Genomic DNA, 13,288 nt, shown 5'->3' with positions numbered 1-13,288 from the left:
TTCTACATAGACTTTCATGTCTTTGACAAACAAGATTATTTTTTCTTTCCTGATCTGTGTACCTTTTCTTTCTTTTTCTTGTTTCATTGCATTAGTTAGGACTTCCAGTACAATGTTGACAAGCACTGGTGAGCAGGAATATCCTTGCCTTATTCTTGATCTTAATGGAAAGTCTTCTAGTTTTTCACTTCCGTAGTTTTGGGTAAATATATATATATTTTTTTATCAAATTGAGGAATTTTCTGTCTATTCCTAGTTTATTGAAGATTGTTATCATGAATGTGTGTCTTAGTCTGTTTGTGTTGCTATAAAAGAATACTCGAGGCTGAGTAATTAATAAAGAAAAGAGGTTTATTTGGCTCACGGTTCTGCAGGCTGTATGAAATGCATGGCGCTGGCATCTCCTTTTGGTGATGCTTCAGGCTGCTTCCACTCACAGCGGAAGGCTCAAGGGAGCCCTCTGTGTAGAACGTGATGAGTGAGGAAGCAGGAGAGGCCAGGCTCCCTTCCTGCAAGGCTCTGTGCAAAGACCAGCTCTCAGTTGGAGCTAATAGAGCAAGAACTCACCCCCTTCCTCAGGGAGGCATTAATCTATTCATGGTTAATCCACCCCCATGACCCCAACACCTCCAATTAGGCCCCGCCTCCAACACTGGGGATCAAATTTGGGGACCAAATTTCAACATGAAATCTGGGAGAACAGACATCCAAACCGTAGCAATGTGAACTGGAATTTGTTGATGCTTTTTAGGCATCTATTGATATGATATGTGATTTTTCTTTAGCTTATGGTTGTGATGAATTACATTACTTGATTTTCAAATGTTGAAGTAGTCTTGCATACCTGGGATAAATCTCACCTTTTTTTGGTCATGGATAATAATTTTATAAGTTGTTGGATTTTATTTGATAGTATTTTGCTGCTAATTTTTGTATTTACATTTCTGAGAAGTATTGGTCTATAGTTTTCTTGTAATGTCTTTGTCTGGTTTTGGTTTTAGGGTGATGTCAGTCTCTCGGATGAGTGAGGAAGTCTTCCCACCGCTTCTGTCTTCCAAAAGAGGCTGAAGAGAGGTGGCGTGATTTCTTTCTGAAATGTTTGGTAGAATTCAGCAGTGAACTTCTATGGGCTTGGAGCTTTCTGTTTTGGAGGGTTCTTTTCTTTAATAGATACAGGCCTACTCAGATTGTTGATTTTTTTGTGTGTGAGTTTTACAGATCGTGTCTTTCAAGGAATTGGTTCATTTTATCTGGGTTATCAAATTTGTGGTCATGGAGTTATTCACAATATTCCTTTATTGTCCTTTTAATGCAGGGGTCCTCAAACTTTTTAAACAGAGGGCTAGTTCACTGTCCCTCAGACCGTTGGAGGGCCATTGGAGAGTGCAGTGCACATTCCACACATGCGCACTGTGGGCCCGGGATGAGTCGGCTGCTAAGCAGGACAGGCAGCGGCGGCAAAAACACCCTGCGGGCCAGATAAATGTCCTCAGCGGGCTGCATGTGGCCTGCAGGCGGTAGTTTGAGGACCCCTGTTTTAATGTCTGTGGGCTCTGTGCTGATGTTCCCTCACCATTCCTGATGTTAGTAATTTGTCTCCTCTATTATTTTCTTTGGTAGCCTGGCTAGAGGCTTATTGATTTCATTGATCTTTTCAAAGAACCAGCTCTGGTTTCATTGATTTTTCTCTATTGATTTCCTGTCTTGAATTTGATTGATTTCTGCTCTAATTTTTCATTGTTTTTTTATCTGCTTACTTTGGATTTAAGTTGTTCCTCTTTTACTAGTTTCCTAAGGTGGAACTTTAGATAACCAATTTTAGATCTTTCTTCTTTTATAATATAATACATAGCGTTTGATGCTGTAAATTTCTAAGCATTGCTTTCACTCCATCTCATAATTTTTCATAAGTTGTGTTTTCATTTTAGTTTAGTTCAAATTATTTTTAATTTCACTTGATATTTCTTCTTTGACCCATGTGTTATTTAGAAGTGAGTTGTTCAATCTCCACGTTTTAAGTTTTCTTTCTGTTATCAACTCCTAGTTTGATTACGTTCTCTGAGAGTGGACATTGTGTGATTTCTATTCTTATAAGTTTAAGACATGTAAGACATGTTTTTTGTCCCAGAATGTGGCCTACTTTGGTGAATGTTCCATGTGAGCTTGAGAAGCATGTATGTTGTTCTGTTGCTGGAGGAAATATTAATAGTGCATAGATGTCCTTATATTCACTTGACTGATGGTGCTATTGGCTTCAGCTATGTCGTTACTGATTTTCTGCTCAGTGGACCTTCCCATGTATGACAGAGGGTGGTGTTGTCGCCAACTGTCATCGTGGATTCATCTATTTCTTCTTGCACTTCTGTCAATTTTTGCTTCATGTATCTTAATGCTGTGTTGCGTGTGCCTACACGTTAAGGGTTGTCATAACTTCTTGGAGAATTGATTCCTTTGTTATTACCTAATGCCCTTCTTTGTCCTTGATAACTTTCCTTGCTCCGTCTGCCCTCTTTATTTTTACTTTTCTTTTTATTTTACTTGAGGTGTAAGACACCTACTGAAAAGTGCATAAGCACACATCTTGATGAATTTTTACCAAGTGAACACACCTGTGTGGCCAGAACCCAGTTCTAGGAACAAAACACAACCAGGATGCCAGAGCCACCTCGTGTCCCCTCCTCATCAAACCCGTCCCCCAAGAGTAACCCTTCTCTGCATGCTAATGTCATTGAGGTGTGTTGCCTGTTGTTGCACTTTCTGTAAATGGAATTGGGACATAGTCTTCTCTAACTGAATACTGTGATACCCACCCAGGTTTCTGCCTGGTTAATCTTGATGGCATTTCACTGTGTGAATATACCATAAAGCATCCATTTAGCACCTGTTCAAGTCCTTTGGTTAAAAAACTCAGAATATACGATTGTCCAATTATTGATTTGGAGGAGTTATTCTGCGTGTGGCGCCTGTGGACATCAGCGTGCAGTGTGCACGTCTGCGTGGCAAGTTCCCATTTGCCCCTCAGAGGTCTGCCCAGCAGGCCACGGTGTTTGCATTGAGTTTGTCGCCTGCTGGCTTCCAGTGCCTGGCACACAGCAGGTGCTCAGTATCAGTCACGCGAGGGCAGGAGGGAATGGCCTTTCCTCCTGGGACCCTCCTGACCCCTTCCCAGGCTGCCAGTCACTCTGCCGTCTCCCGGGTCTCCAGGCTGCTACAGCGTTGGGTGCGCCTCAGTCTTGCACCATGCGGACGGGGCCTGGTCATCCCATGTCCCGCAGCGAGCAGGACGGGGCCTGGTCATCCCGTGTCCCGCAGCGAGCAGGACGGGGCCTGGTCATCCTGTGTCCAGCAGCGATCAGGACGGGGCCTGGTCATCCCGTGTCCAGCAGCGAGCAGGACGGGGCCTGGTCATCCCGTGTCCAGCAGCGAGCAGGACGGGGCCTGGTCATCCCGTGTCCCGCAGCGAGCAGGACGGGGCCTGGTCATCCCGTGTCCCGCAGCGAGCAGGACGGGGCCTGGTCATCCCGTGTCCCGCAGCGAGCAGGACGGGGCCTGGTGCAGAGTCAGTACTCGGTGCGTGTGTGTTGAGCAGATGGCTGCGTTGTGAGCTGGGGCTGCTGGCTGAGATTTTGGTGGGGTCGAGAGGGAACCGGGCATGGGCTGGGATCGTGAGAAGAATGCAGGAGCCCCTTTCTGTCCTATTGCTATAATACACTTTTTAGATGTGGGACCTTCAGTAAGTCACACACCTTTCCTGAGCTTCAACTTCACTGTAGAAAGGGAATAATTATTCCCACTTCACAAGATTGTAAATCAACGCATACAAGGTCCTTGGTAAGCCACAGGCTCTGGAAAACTACTGTCATCATCAATCTTGTCACCTCCTCCTCTTCCTCCCCTTCCTCTTCTTCCTCCATCATCATCATCGCCACGAAGCCTGTGTCAGCCCGGGTGTGTTGGATGCAGTGAGAGCTCCGGGGCAGAGGACTGGGCTCTGGTCCTGGCTTTGTATTTCATAGGTTCGTGACCCACAGCAAGTGCTTAAGTACTTTGCTTCTCATTTTCCTCATTGGCAAAGTGGGGATATCGTAGCCCTACTCTATTTGAATAGTTTGAGCAGTAGCCACGTTAATAAGCAGGAAGATCTTAGAGCAATGTCTGGCACACAGTAAGAGCTAAGTGTTAAGTGAGTGAAAACCCAACGAGCAGAGGCCTAGGTGGGAGGTCAGGGTGCTTGCTGCCTTTGCAAGAGATCCGGAGGGAGACAGGCCAAGGTCTCATCCTCGTGCGTGTCGCTTCAGGGGCACAAGCTGGCTGCTGCGGCCCAGACCCCACAGGGCACTTGGAGGCAGGAAGCAGGACACCCTTGGGACGGCAGATGCTGACACCAGGAGAAATGTCCTTTCTACGGGGCCTCTCCACGCATCGGCCGTCTTTCCCGGAGGCCCCTGAAGCCTGACCCTGTCCCTTTGTTAGCTAGAGACACGGCAAGGAGGCACGCGGCAAGGAGGCACGGAGGACGCGGTATGGAAGAAAAGGCCACCTGGAGATTTGCAGCTTTGTGGTGACCACACGCAAGGTGGGCAAGTGGCCCGTGACACAGATAAGCCGAGCTGGCTGCGGCTGTTCTCCGCCTTCCCTGTAGGATAGACCCCTGCCCGCCCCCCGCCTCCAGGCTTCTCTGCTCTATCTTCCTCTCTCCTATTACTGTCACCTCCTGTGTCCCTCTCCCAGGCACCTGGATGTGCTGGCCGTGCAAGGAGATATCAAAGGGCAAAGAGAACGTTGTTTTACTGGTAATGGTGAATGCACAGCGAGGCTTCCGTGTGCTGTGCCGAGTGCCCAGACCCTGTGGGGTGGCTTCTCCGTCCCTTCTCTCATGCAGTGGGGCTTGGCGGGTAATGCAGTGGGCCTAGGGCCACGCGGCCGGAAAGGCTGGAACCTGATCTCGTACCTGGGTCTGTGGCTCCTGCTCATAGGGCTCTTTAAGACAGGCTGAGAGTGGACTCGACCCCAGGGAGGGTTGGGGCACCTCTGAGGAGCGTGGGATGCCCACGCCACGTGTTTCGGGGCCTCTCTGGCTTCCAATGCATGAATGGCAAAATTGGGGGTTTTGTTTTAGTAGAGTTGGGTGTGTATTTTTAAAAAGCCATAGTCGGCATGGCACTGAGCACCACCCTGGGTAGTCCTACGGACACAGCCCTAGGTAGAGACTCCATCAAGGATGCTGTCAAATGGTGCAAGAAGCCAAGTTCAAGGCCAAGTCACTACAAGGTTCTAGGACCACTCTCGCGCGGGACTACTTTGGATGCCGTTTCCCCTGTGACCAGCAGAGGGCGCGCCCACCCTCCTTACAGCCGCAGGTGGCTGGTCTCACCTTCTCTTGCCTCTGGGCCACGCATCCCCATGCTTTTGCCCTCTTTTCTTTCCCTAGTTGGTTCCCTAAGAGTTTGGCCTGGGATGGCGGCTTGAGCAGTTCCTTTTAGGCACTGGAAGTTTGCTGGGCTAGTTGTTTTCATACTAGGGTGAAGAAGAGTTCCTGGGACCCTGGAGAAGCCAACTCGTCCTGTGGACTAAGGTGGGGAGGGGGTGACCACCTCGGTCCACCCAAATTCTGGAGCCGAGTCGGGCCATGGCAGGCTGGGCCCTCACCCCTGGAGCAGGGGTGGTGGACGCTAGGCACTGCCATGTGCATTTATTCCTTTGTTTAGCCAACAGATATTTACATTTACTGGGAACCTGCAACGTGCCAGGCACGTTCTCAGATGAACAAACCCAGCAACGGTCCCCGTGCCGTGGAGCTGACGTTGCAGCGGTTGGTCCAGAGTCGTGGTCCATCAGCTCTCCAGGGGGCCTCAGAGATGCCGGGTCGCAGGAGGGCAAAGTTAGCAGGCTCTAGCATGAGAAAACTGCAAAACTGGAGTAATTTTCAATTATTAAGGCTACACGTGTCTGTACGACACAGCCTTATGTCCGCGGTTGACTGCAGTTTGCAGCCCGCTGCTGTGCTCTGGAGCCTGTTGGGGAGGAGCAGCGGGGCCTTCGGGGGTAGAGCAGCGGCACCACACGGGGGTGGCACCAGAGCTGCCAGCAGGGTCAGGTCAGCGCCCACCACTTGGCCCATGGAGAGGCCGTCACGGAACGGCAGAGCAGGCGTGACCGTTCTTGTCCCACGGATGAGGAGACAGAGCCCTGGAGAGGGGCGCCTGGCCCACCGCCGTCCCACCCTGACAGAGCTGACGGCACCCGAGACTCAGAGCCGAGGCCGTGGGCTCTTCCGCGTCATTCCGATGCCACATGTCCGAATGGGGCACCTCCCCTTTTCTGTCCCACCCCCACCTACCAGCCAGAAGATGGTATCTCACCTGTCCTGTAACTGATTAATCATCACATAGCAAAGACACTGGGGGGTCACCCTTGGTCCCTTTCGTCCCACAGCTAACCATCAGGGACCTGCAGGAGCACCTCCAGGGGACACCAAATCCAGCCTGGCCCGGGCCACGGCCACCTGCCTCGGTGGCTGCCAGCCCCAACCCATCTCCCTGCCTCCTCCCTTGCCCACCGGGCCCTTCCCCAACAGCAGTCAGAAGGGTCTTCCCGAGACCGACCCCCAGCTTTGCACCACCCTTGGGACAAAATCCACTCTTAACACGGACCCCCTGACGCTGCATGGTCTGGGTCCTGTCCCTCCCTCCAGCTTCTTGCAGGGACTTCGGTGCTCTCTGCTGTCCTAACCTCACAGCCTTTGCTGCTTCTGCCTGGGGACCCCCCCCCCCACTGGTCTGGGTGGCGTCCACCCCGCTTCCCGTTTCCAGGCACGGCTTCTTCAGACCAGGCTCCCTCCCCGCCCCAGAAGGAACGCCTGCACCCGGTACTCATTGAAATTGATCAACTGACTGTGTATTTGTTAATCCTTTCTTCTCTGCTAGACCTCGAGCTCCACAAAGCCAAGGCCCAATCCTATCTTGTGCAAAACACGCGTTTCGGCACAGACTAGATGCTCAGGAAATACTGGATGAAAACATCCGTTGGTCTGTGCTTAGTGTAAGAATAAGACCAACTGGGGAGGTGTGCGTGGGTGGGATTGGTCCTGGGGGGCCTTTTCTCACCCCCTCAACGATGAGGGGCAGCTCCTAATACACTCTGTGTGTGTGTGGGGGGGCTCTGCCAGCCCCAGGGCACCTCCGCAGTGACACTCGCCCTGACTGCCCTGGCAGAGGATTCTCCCTTTGCCTACACCACTTTGCATTTTTTGGAAGAGGTGCTTGCACAAATTTGACCAATTTTGTCCAGCTCTTTGCAGAACTTTAAGGCAACAGTGTTGGGGTTGTCAGGGCTGACTTGAGTCAGGAAATGGCTTTGGGTTTTCTGACCAAGGACCAGGAGGATGGCCCCTCGATGAGCTTCTGACCGGGGCATGGGCAGGAGGTCTGCAATGCCACTGCTCAGCAGGGCAGGAGGCGGAACCGGGATCCTGCAAATCCAAGGCTCAGCCGGTCCCCCTGTGCACTTTCTGTCTTAAAAGTAGCTTTATTGACATAATTTACATAACATAAAGCTTACCCATTTAAAGTATCAAATTCAATGGCTTTTGGTGTATTTACAGTTGCAAAAACATTTCCATAATCTAATTCTAATTTTAGACCATCTAGAACATTCCTAGCACCACCCCCCAAAAAAGAAACCCTATACCCATTAGCAGTCACCCCCATCGTCTTCCTCCCACCCTGGTCCCAGGCACCCACACAAATCTGCTTTCGGTCTCTATGGACGTGGAATCGTGGAGTGGAATTGTGGAGTGGAATCACGGCGCCTGGCCTCTGTCATGCGTCGCAATGTTTTCCGGGTTCCTCCGCGTGGTAGCTCGTGTTGGTGCTGCGTTCCTTCCCGTGACTGGATGCCGTCACATTGCATGGACGGGCCACGGTTTGTTTCTCCACTGATCAGTTGGTGGACATTTGGGTTGCTGGTGATTTCTTGGCGGTGACAAAGGCTTGCTGCTTCCTACAGTGTTTCTAGAGTGGGCTTCCAAGTCCAGCCCAGCCTTGCCTGGATCCCGTTGAGGAGGGACAGTTGGTGACTTTCATCAAGAGCCCTCGAGGATGCTCCCGTGTGTGCTGGAAACCCTCCCCCACACAGGTGTCTTCCACACACCTTAGGGGGTGGACTTCGAGGGGCTCGAGCTAGCCATGGTCTGTGGGTGGCGGACTTGGAAGGCCAAACTCTCCTGCAGACAGTTTACCTGGAGAAATTACTATTTTCTATCGATCAGTAGAGGTGAGATTGTGCATCTGTTTTTAAAATTTAAAACTATTTTGATCATGAAATTTTTTTTTTTAAGAGATAGGATCTCGCTCTGTTACCCAGGCTGGAGTGCAGTGGTGCGATCATAGCTCATTGTAACCTCGAACTGCTGGACTCAAGTGATCCTCCTGCCTCAGCCTCCCAAGTAGCTGAGACGACAGGTGCACACTGCCATGCACAGCTATTTTCTTAAATTTTTTGTACAGATGAAGTCTTTCTATGTTGTCCAGGCTGGTCTCAAACTCCTGGCCTCAAGTGATCCTCCATCCTCAGCCTCCCAAAGTGCTGGGATTATGGGTGTAAGCCACCTCGCCTGGTCCCTTCTGGAACATCTCAAAGCCACAGGCTAACATGATGAACAGCTCCATCCCTACCTGGCTTTAACAAACCACAATATTTTGCTAAAATCTATTTTTTAAGAAATAAAGCTTGGTTGTATCTGGTTCTGTCTTCTGTCTCCCCACTCCGCATGGGTTCCTGAGCTCAAAACGCTAAGCCTTATCCTTTTACATATTTTTAACCCTCGCCCATACACGGTTTGGAGGAGTGGGTGAACAGGCGCTGCAGTGAGATCATCTGAAGGGACTAGAAATAATTTTAGGTGGTGCATAGACAAGGCCCTAACATTAGCTTCGATGGGAAATTCTTTCTGTTCTTTGTCCTGGTGACGGAAGGAGAACGTCCCCGTTCGGTGCCTGCCTGTCTGACTCCTCTCTGCCTCCCGCACCTTTCATGCAAGCAGGAGCCAGCTCGGGCCACGGTGGACTCAGGTACAGAGTTAGCACCGTGGTCCCCCCACCGAGGACAGTCTGCTTGGGCCGTTTCCATCCGCCCGAGGGAAGGCTTCCTTTAGAATGCATTGAGGTGCAGAGTTGCTTTAAAGACAAACCTTAAGGCGGTGGCAGGATGGCAGGGCTGCCGAGCGTGAGTGTGGTGGGTGAGTGGCAGGCAGGTGGAGACCACTGGTGTGACCACCCCCCGTTCTCCTTCCGGTCAGCCCCTGGCCGCCAGCCCTCCCCGCTGGTCCATCTCTGCACCTGCCACGGCCGGGCCAGCTGCAGCCGTTCTCTGGACGGACCTGAACCGTCTCAGGTGTCCACTCACCCAGACCTGGGAGGGGCCAGTGGTGCGGTCAGGGGCAGGGACTCCTGCCTGTGGGGCCAGCAGGCAGCATGCGAGGACCCGCTCGTACAGAGGAGACCTGGGCCGGGAGCGCTGCCTTGTCCCAGCCCTTCCACGTCCTGCTGTGACTTGGGCTGGAGGACTCCCCTCTGGAAGTCGTCCTCCTCCCCCACCTCCTAGGGCAGGAGTAGGGAGGATGACGTCTCCGGCCCAACAGGCTCAGTCCAGGGCCGGGCACGTCACCGCTGACGCAGCACATTTGTGTGTGGGCAGAAAGTACCTCGGCCTACCAGTTTCCCACCAGTTTCCTCTTTGGTTCACGGCACTCGTTGCCAACCGTAATCAAACGTCCATCTGGGCGTCTGTCGGTTTGCTGGTGACCGTTCTCGGCCTGGAAGACTCAAAGAGTGAGGGCGCTTCTGTGTGTGTTCAGTGCCGGGTCCCTGCTGCCTGGGGTGGTGCCCGGCACTCACCAGACTGCAAATATTCCGAGTGAATGAGTGAATGAATGAATGCATCCTTTCTCTGCAGGCTGCTGGTGCTGCAGAAGCGACTGCTGCCAGGAGCCCAGAGCTCGCGAGGAGGGAGCACTGACTCCATTTCCACGTCGCTCGGCTCTGTCTCTGGCACCGAACCCGGGTTTCCTCCAACACTGCCACCCTGTGCCCCGGGCCCTGCTTTAGGTGCTGACACCAGCAGCTTCGGGAAGGGCTCAGCCCTGCTCTGCCGTCCCCAGCCCAGGACCCTGGGCAAGCTCCTCTGGGCCCCCGTTCCGTCACCTGCAAAGGGGGCAGAGAGAGGTGACTGCCCCGTGGGGCTGTTCAAAGGGCTGAGTGGGGGCAGCCTCCCCCAGGTGTCCCTCTGGCCCTTAGATCCTGATGTCTGTTGAAACGCCCCCTCCTCTGGGCACCTCCCCAGGCCAGGCCAGGCCAGGGGACAGGGCCATCCCTGGGCCCCTCTCTAGCCGTCTCCTGGGCTTTCCTTTTCTTCCTCCCCTGCCCTCCCCTGGACGCTGGCTAGAATGTGAGTCACCCATTAGCACCTGGAGGGCACCTCTGTGAGTGGCGGCCCTGGGCGTCCCCTCCCTCCCTGGCTCCTCAACTTCTTCAAGGGCGTCTGGGGGGAGCCTCCCTGGAAGGCGCCCAAGCCCCTCCTGCCTCTCTCTCCCCGGCAAGGAGCAGAGGGCCCAGGGCGTGGGCATGGGGAACCGGGCGCCCCCCCCAGGCCCAGGCCAGGGGCCGCGCGTTGAAGCCCCATTGCTTCCCTCCCGAGGGGGAGGGGCCGCAGCGCGACCCGCTGGCCTCGCGTTTCCCGGAGCGGAAAGGCCAGAGAACCAGCTGCCCGCAGCTGTGGGAATCGCCGCAGGGTCTCCTGCCCTTGCCCGGACCTGAAGCATTCTCGCTTCCAGGGCGGCCGGGTGGGGAGGGCGGCGCCCAGCCCAGGGCCCACCCCCGTCCCCCTCCCGCGGCGTGCAGTCCAGGTATTTGAGACCCCTCCCCATCACCACGCCTTCTCACGCCCCTCTCCCGTGACGTCATGCTCCTCTCGCGCGCGGCATGATGGGAGAATCCTAATGTTTTCCAACAGATGCTCCAAGAACAGCTTTCAGATTAAAGCAATTGCAAGAGCAAAGATTCCTCTCTTTTTCCCTTTTTTTCCGGGGGGGTGGGGGGTGGGGGGAGGGAGCACCCTTAGACATTCCTGGACATCACCCCCTGCCCCAAGCACGCAATAAACACTGACAAGAAAAGTTTTTATTTCCTGGTTCAACTTTTTTTTTTCCTGGAATATAGACGGAAGAATGGGAATAAACACGAATAAATAACAAAGCGAGGCCGCGCACGCCGGGATGCGCCTGGCTGCAGCCGGCGGGGCTATTGTCTCCCCGCCCTGAAGCCCGCGGCGTCCTCCTGCAGCTCCTTCCTTTTCCCGGGCCTTTTTAATTTTCATTTTCAAAAAGACGCCCCTGCCAGCCCCCTCGGCGGTGACCTTGGCCGTCTCGGATGCTCTGATTCCCCGCGGCTCCCTCCAACTTGCCCCCGCGCCGGCCGGGCCCATGGCCGCGTCGGAGGACGGGAGCGGCTGCCTCGTGTCGCGGGGCCGCTCCCAGAGTGACCCCACCGTCCTCACCGATTCCTCGGCCACCTCCTCCGCGGACGCCGGGGAGAACCCAGGTAACGAGCTGGGCGGGGGCGGCCGGGCGGGTGGGGGAGGCAGGAGGCAGGTGACGCTGGGAGAGGTCCCCGGCGCCCGCTCCGCGCCCCTGCCTGCGTTTGGGGAGCCGCGGCAGGACCCGGGCGCTCGGGGCCCACCGTTCCCATTTCCCAGTAACGCAGGGCTGGGGCGCCTCGGAGCCCTTTGTCCCGAAAGGAGCCGATTTCTCGGGGATAGCCGGGCGCTGCGGTCTGCCCTCCTCGCTGGCTGGTGGGCTCTGCCGTCCCCTCGGAGGGGTCTTCCCTTCCTCGAGCGCCGACCGGCGTGGGGGAGAGAGACGGACCAGTGGCCGCCTCCGCCCAGCGCTGGCCCCGCGCTCTGCCCTCCTAACCCCGCACCCGGCCCAGCTGCGCGCTGTCCCCGCTCGGGCACCCGGGCAGGGCAGCGCTGCGCTCCCAGGCCACCACGCACGGGCTTCTGCGGGGCGCTGGCTCTGGCGGCCCGGCGCACCTGGGCGCGCCCGCCTCCCGGACAGGTGTGCTGGGCAGAGCCGCGGCGGGGAGGCGAGGGCGTGCGCCAGGACGCAGCCCGGTTTCTCCGCACTGCACGGACTCGGTCCACGCCTCCACCCCCAGGGCAGCGTCGATTGTTTAGGTGATAAACCGGTCACAAAGGCGTCTATAGGGCTTGATTGATTACTTTCCAGAGAGGAAGAAAGGCCTAATAAAGGAGGAGGGGGTGGGCTGTGTGCGCCTGTCACCATGGAGACGCAGGAAGCAAAGTGATCATTAAAACCTTTCTCCACCAGAAGGCAATTTTCACTTCACAGGGAGAAGTCTGAGCTTCTGAAATGTAGGGTTCAAAAAAAGAATCAAAGCTGGTGTTTTGGTATCAAGCCACAGGACTCAGTTTCGTGTCTTAGAGAAGCACAATCTCTCCATAGATTCTGTTTTGATAACAAGTTGCCTTTACCTTCCCTCTGACAGTTATTCTCTCTAAATGCAACGACCCCAAATGGGGATTGATCATATAGAATGGTGGGCATCAAAGTGAAGACGCCTCCGGCCTGGGGGAGGCCGGCCTTGCGGGGAGGGGCCCCCTCTCTGCTGGGCACACCAGGGCTCCACTATCCAACTGCCAGAAACACCCACTAAAGGCAGTTCTGTGGGCACCAGGACCCTATTTGAAAACCTAAACAATAAACCCATGCAAGTCTTGGAAGATTTCTTTGTTAGGACTATTGACACTGTGTCCTTTGGCTAAACTAAGGTACCAGGCTGAGGAAACCCCTGGCTTTTCTGGGAGGGCAAGTTAATTTCCTTGGAGTTTCAAGCGGAAGCTGTCATAGCAGACCCTTGAGGCTTTAATTAATCCCTTTATTAGGAATTGAGGATTAAGCCTTCAGCTCTCCATGATGGATTGGGTTTCTCCGTGATGGAGATGCACGACTGTTCCAATCATGGGAGTTGAGTGGCTCCTCACAAGAGAATCCCCCAGCTCTCTTTGTCTCCCTGGCAGTAAAAGGGAGCAAACTTGAAATGGAGATTATGGAGGACTTAGCTTTTTGGCTCTGTGGGTGGGGCGGAGGGTTTGGCAGGTGCTGCCAGTCCACGAGGGCGCGAGGAGGAGGCTGGGACGCCTGTGATTAAGTTATGCCTTGGGAGGACGTAGGCTTGGGTTCTTTTCTGCTTCAGCTGATCAAAAGGGGACC

General features: G+C 54.2%; 1 protein-coding gene across 2 annotated transcripts in view; it reads left to right on the top strand.

The window, feature by feature from the left end:
* PHACTR3 (phosphatase and actin regulator 3) overlaps positions 1-13,288 on the top strand; it is a 221,756-nt gene that overhangs the window by 16,095 nt on the left and 192,373 nt on the right. The window contains exon 1 of one of the 2 annotated variants that reach the window (XM_076010833.1): positions 11,015-11,597. The exons of the other annotated variant lie outside the window; for it this stretch is intronic. Coding sequence (XP_075866948.1) covers positions 11,480-11,597 — 118 coding nt within the window. The 5' untranslated portion in view covers positions 11,015-11,479. Of the gene's footprint in view, positions 1-11,014; positions 11,598-13,288 lie in introns of those variants that run through there. 2 annotated transcript variants of the gene reach the window in all.

The sequence above is a fragment of the Microcebus murinus genome, chromosome 16 (assembly GCF_040939455.1).
Source record: "Microcebus murinus isolate Inina chromosome 16, M.murinus_Inina_mat1.0, whole genome shotgun sequence".
Taxonomy (NCBI): Eukaryota; Metazoa; Chordata; class Mammalia; order Primates; family Cheirogaleidae; genus Microcebus; species Microcebus murinus.
The sequence above is the reverse complement of the archived record's forward strand: the minus strand, read 5'-3'. Positions and strand labels throughout refer to the sequence as shown.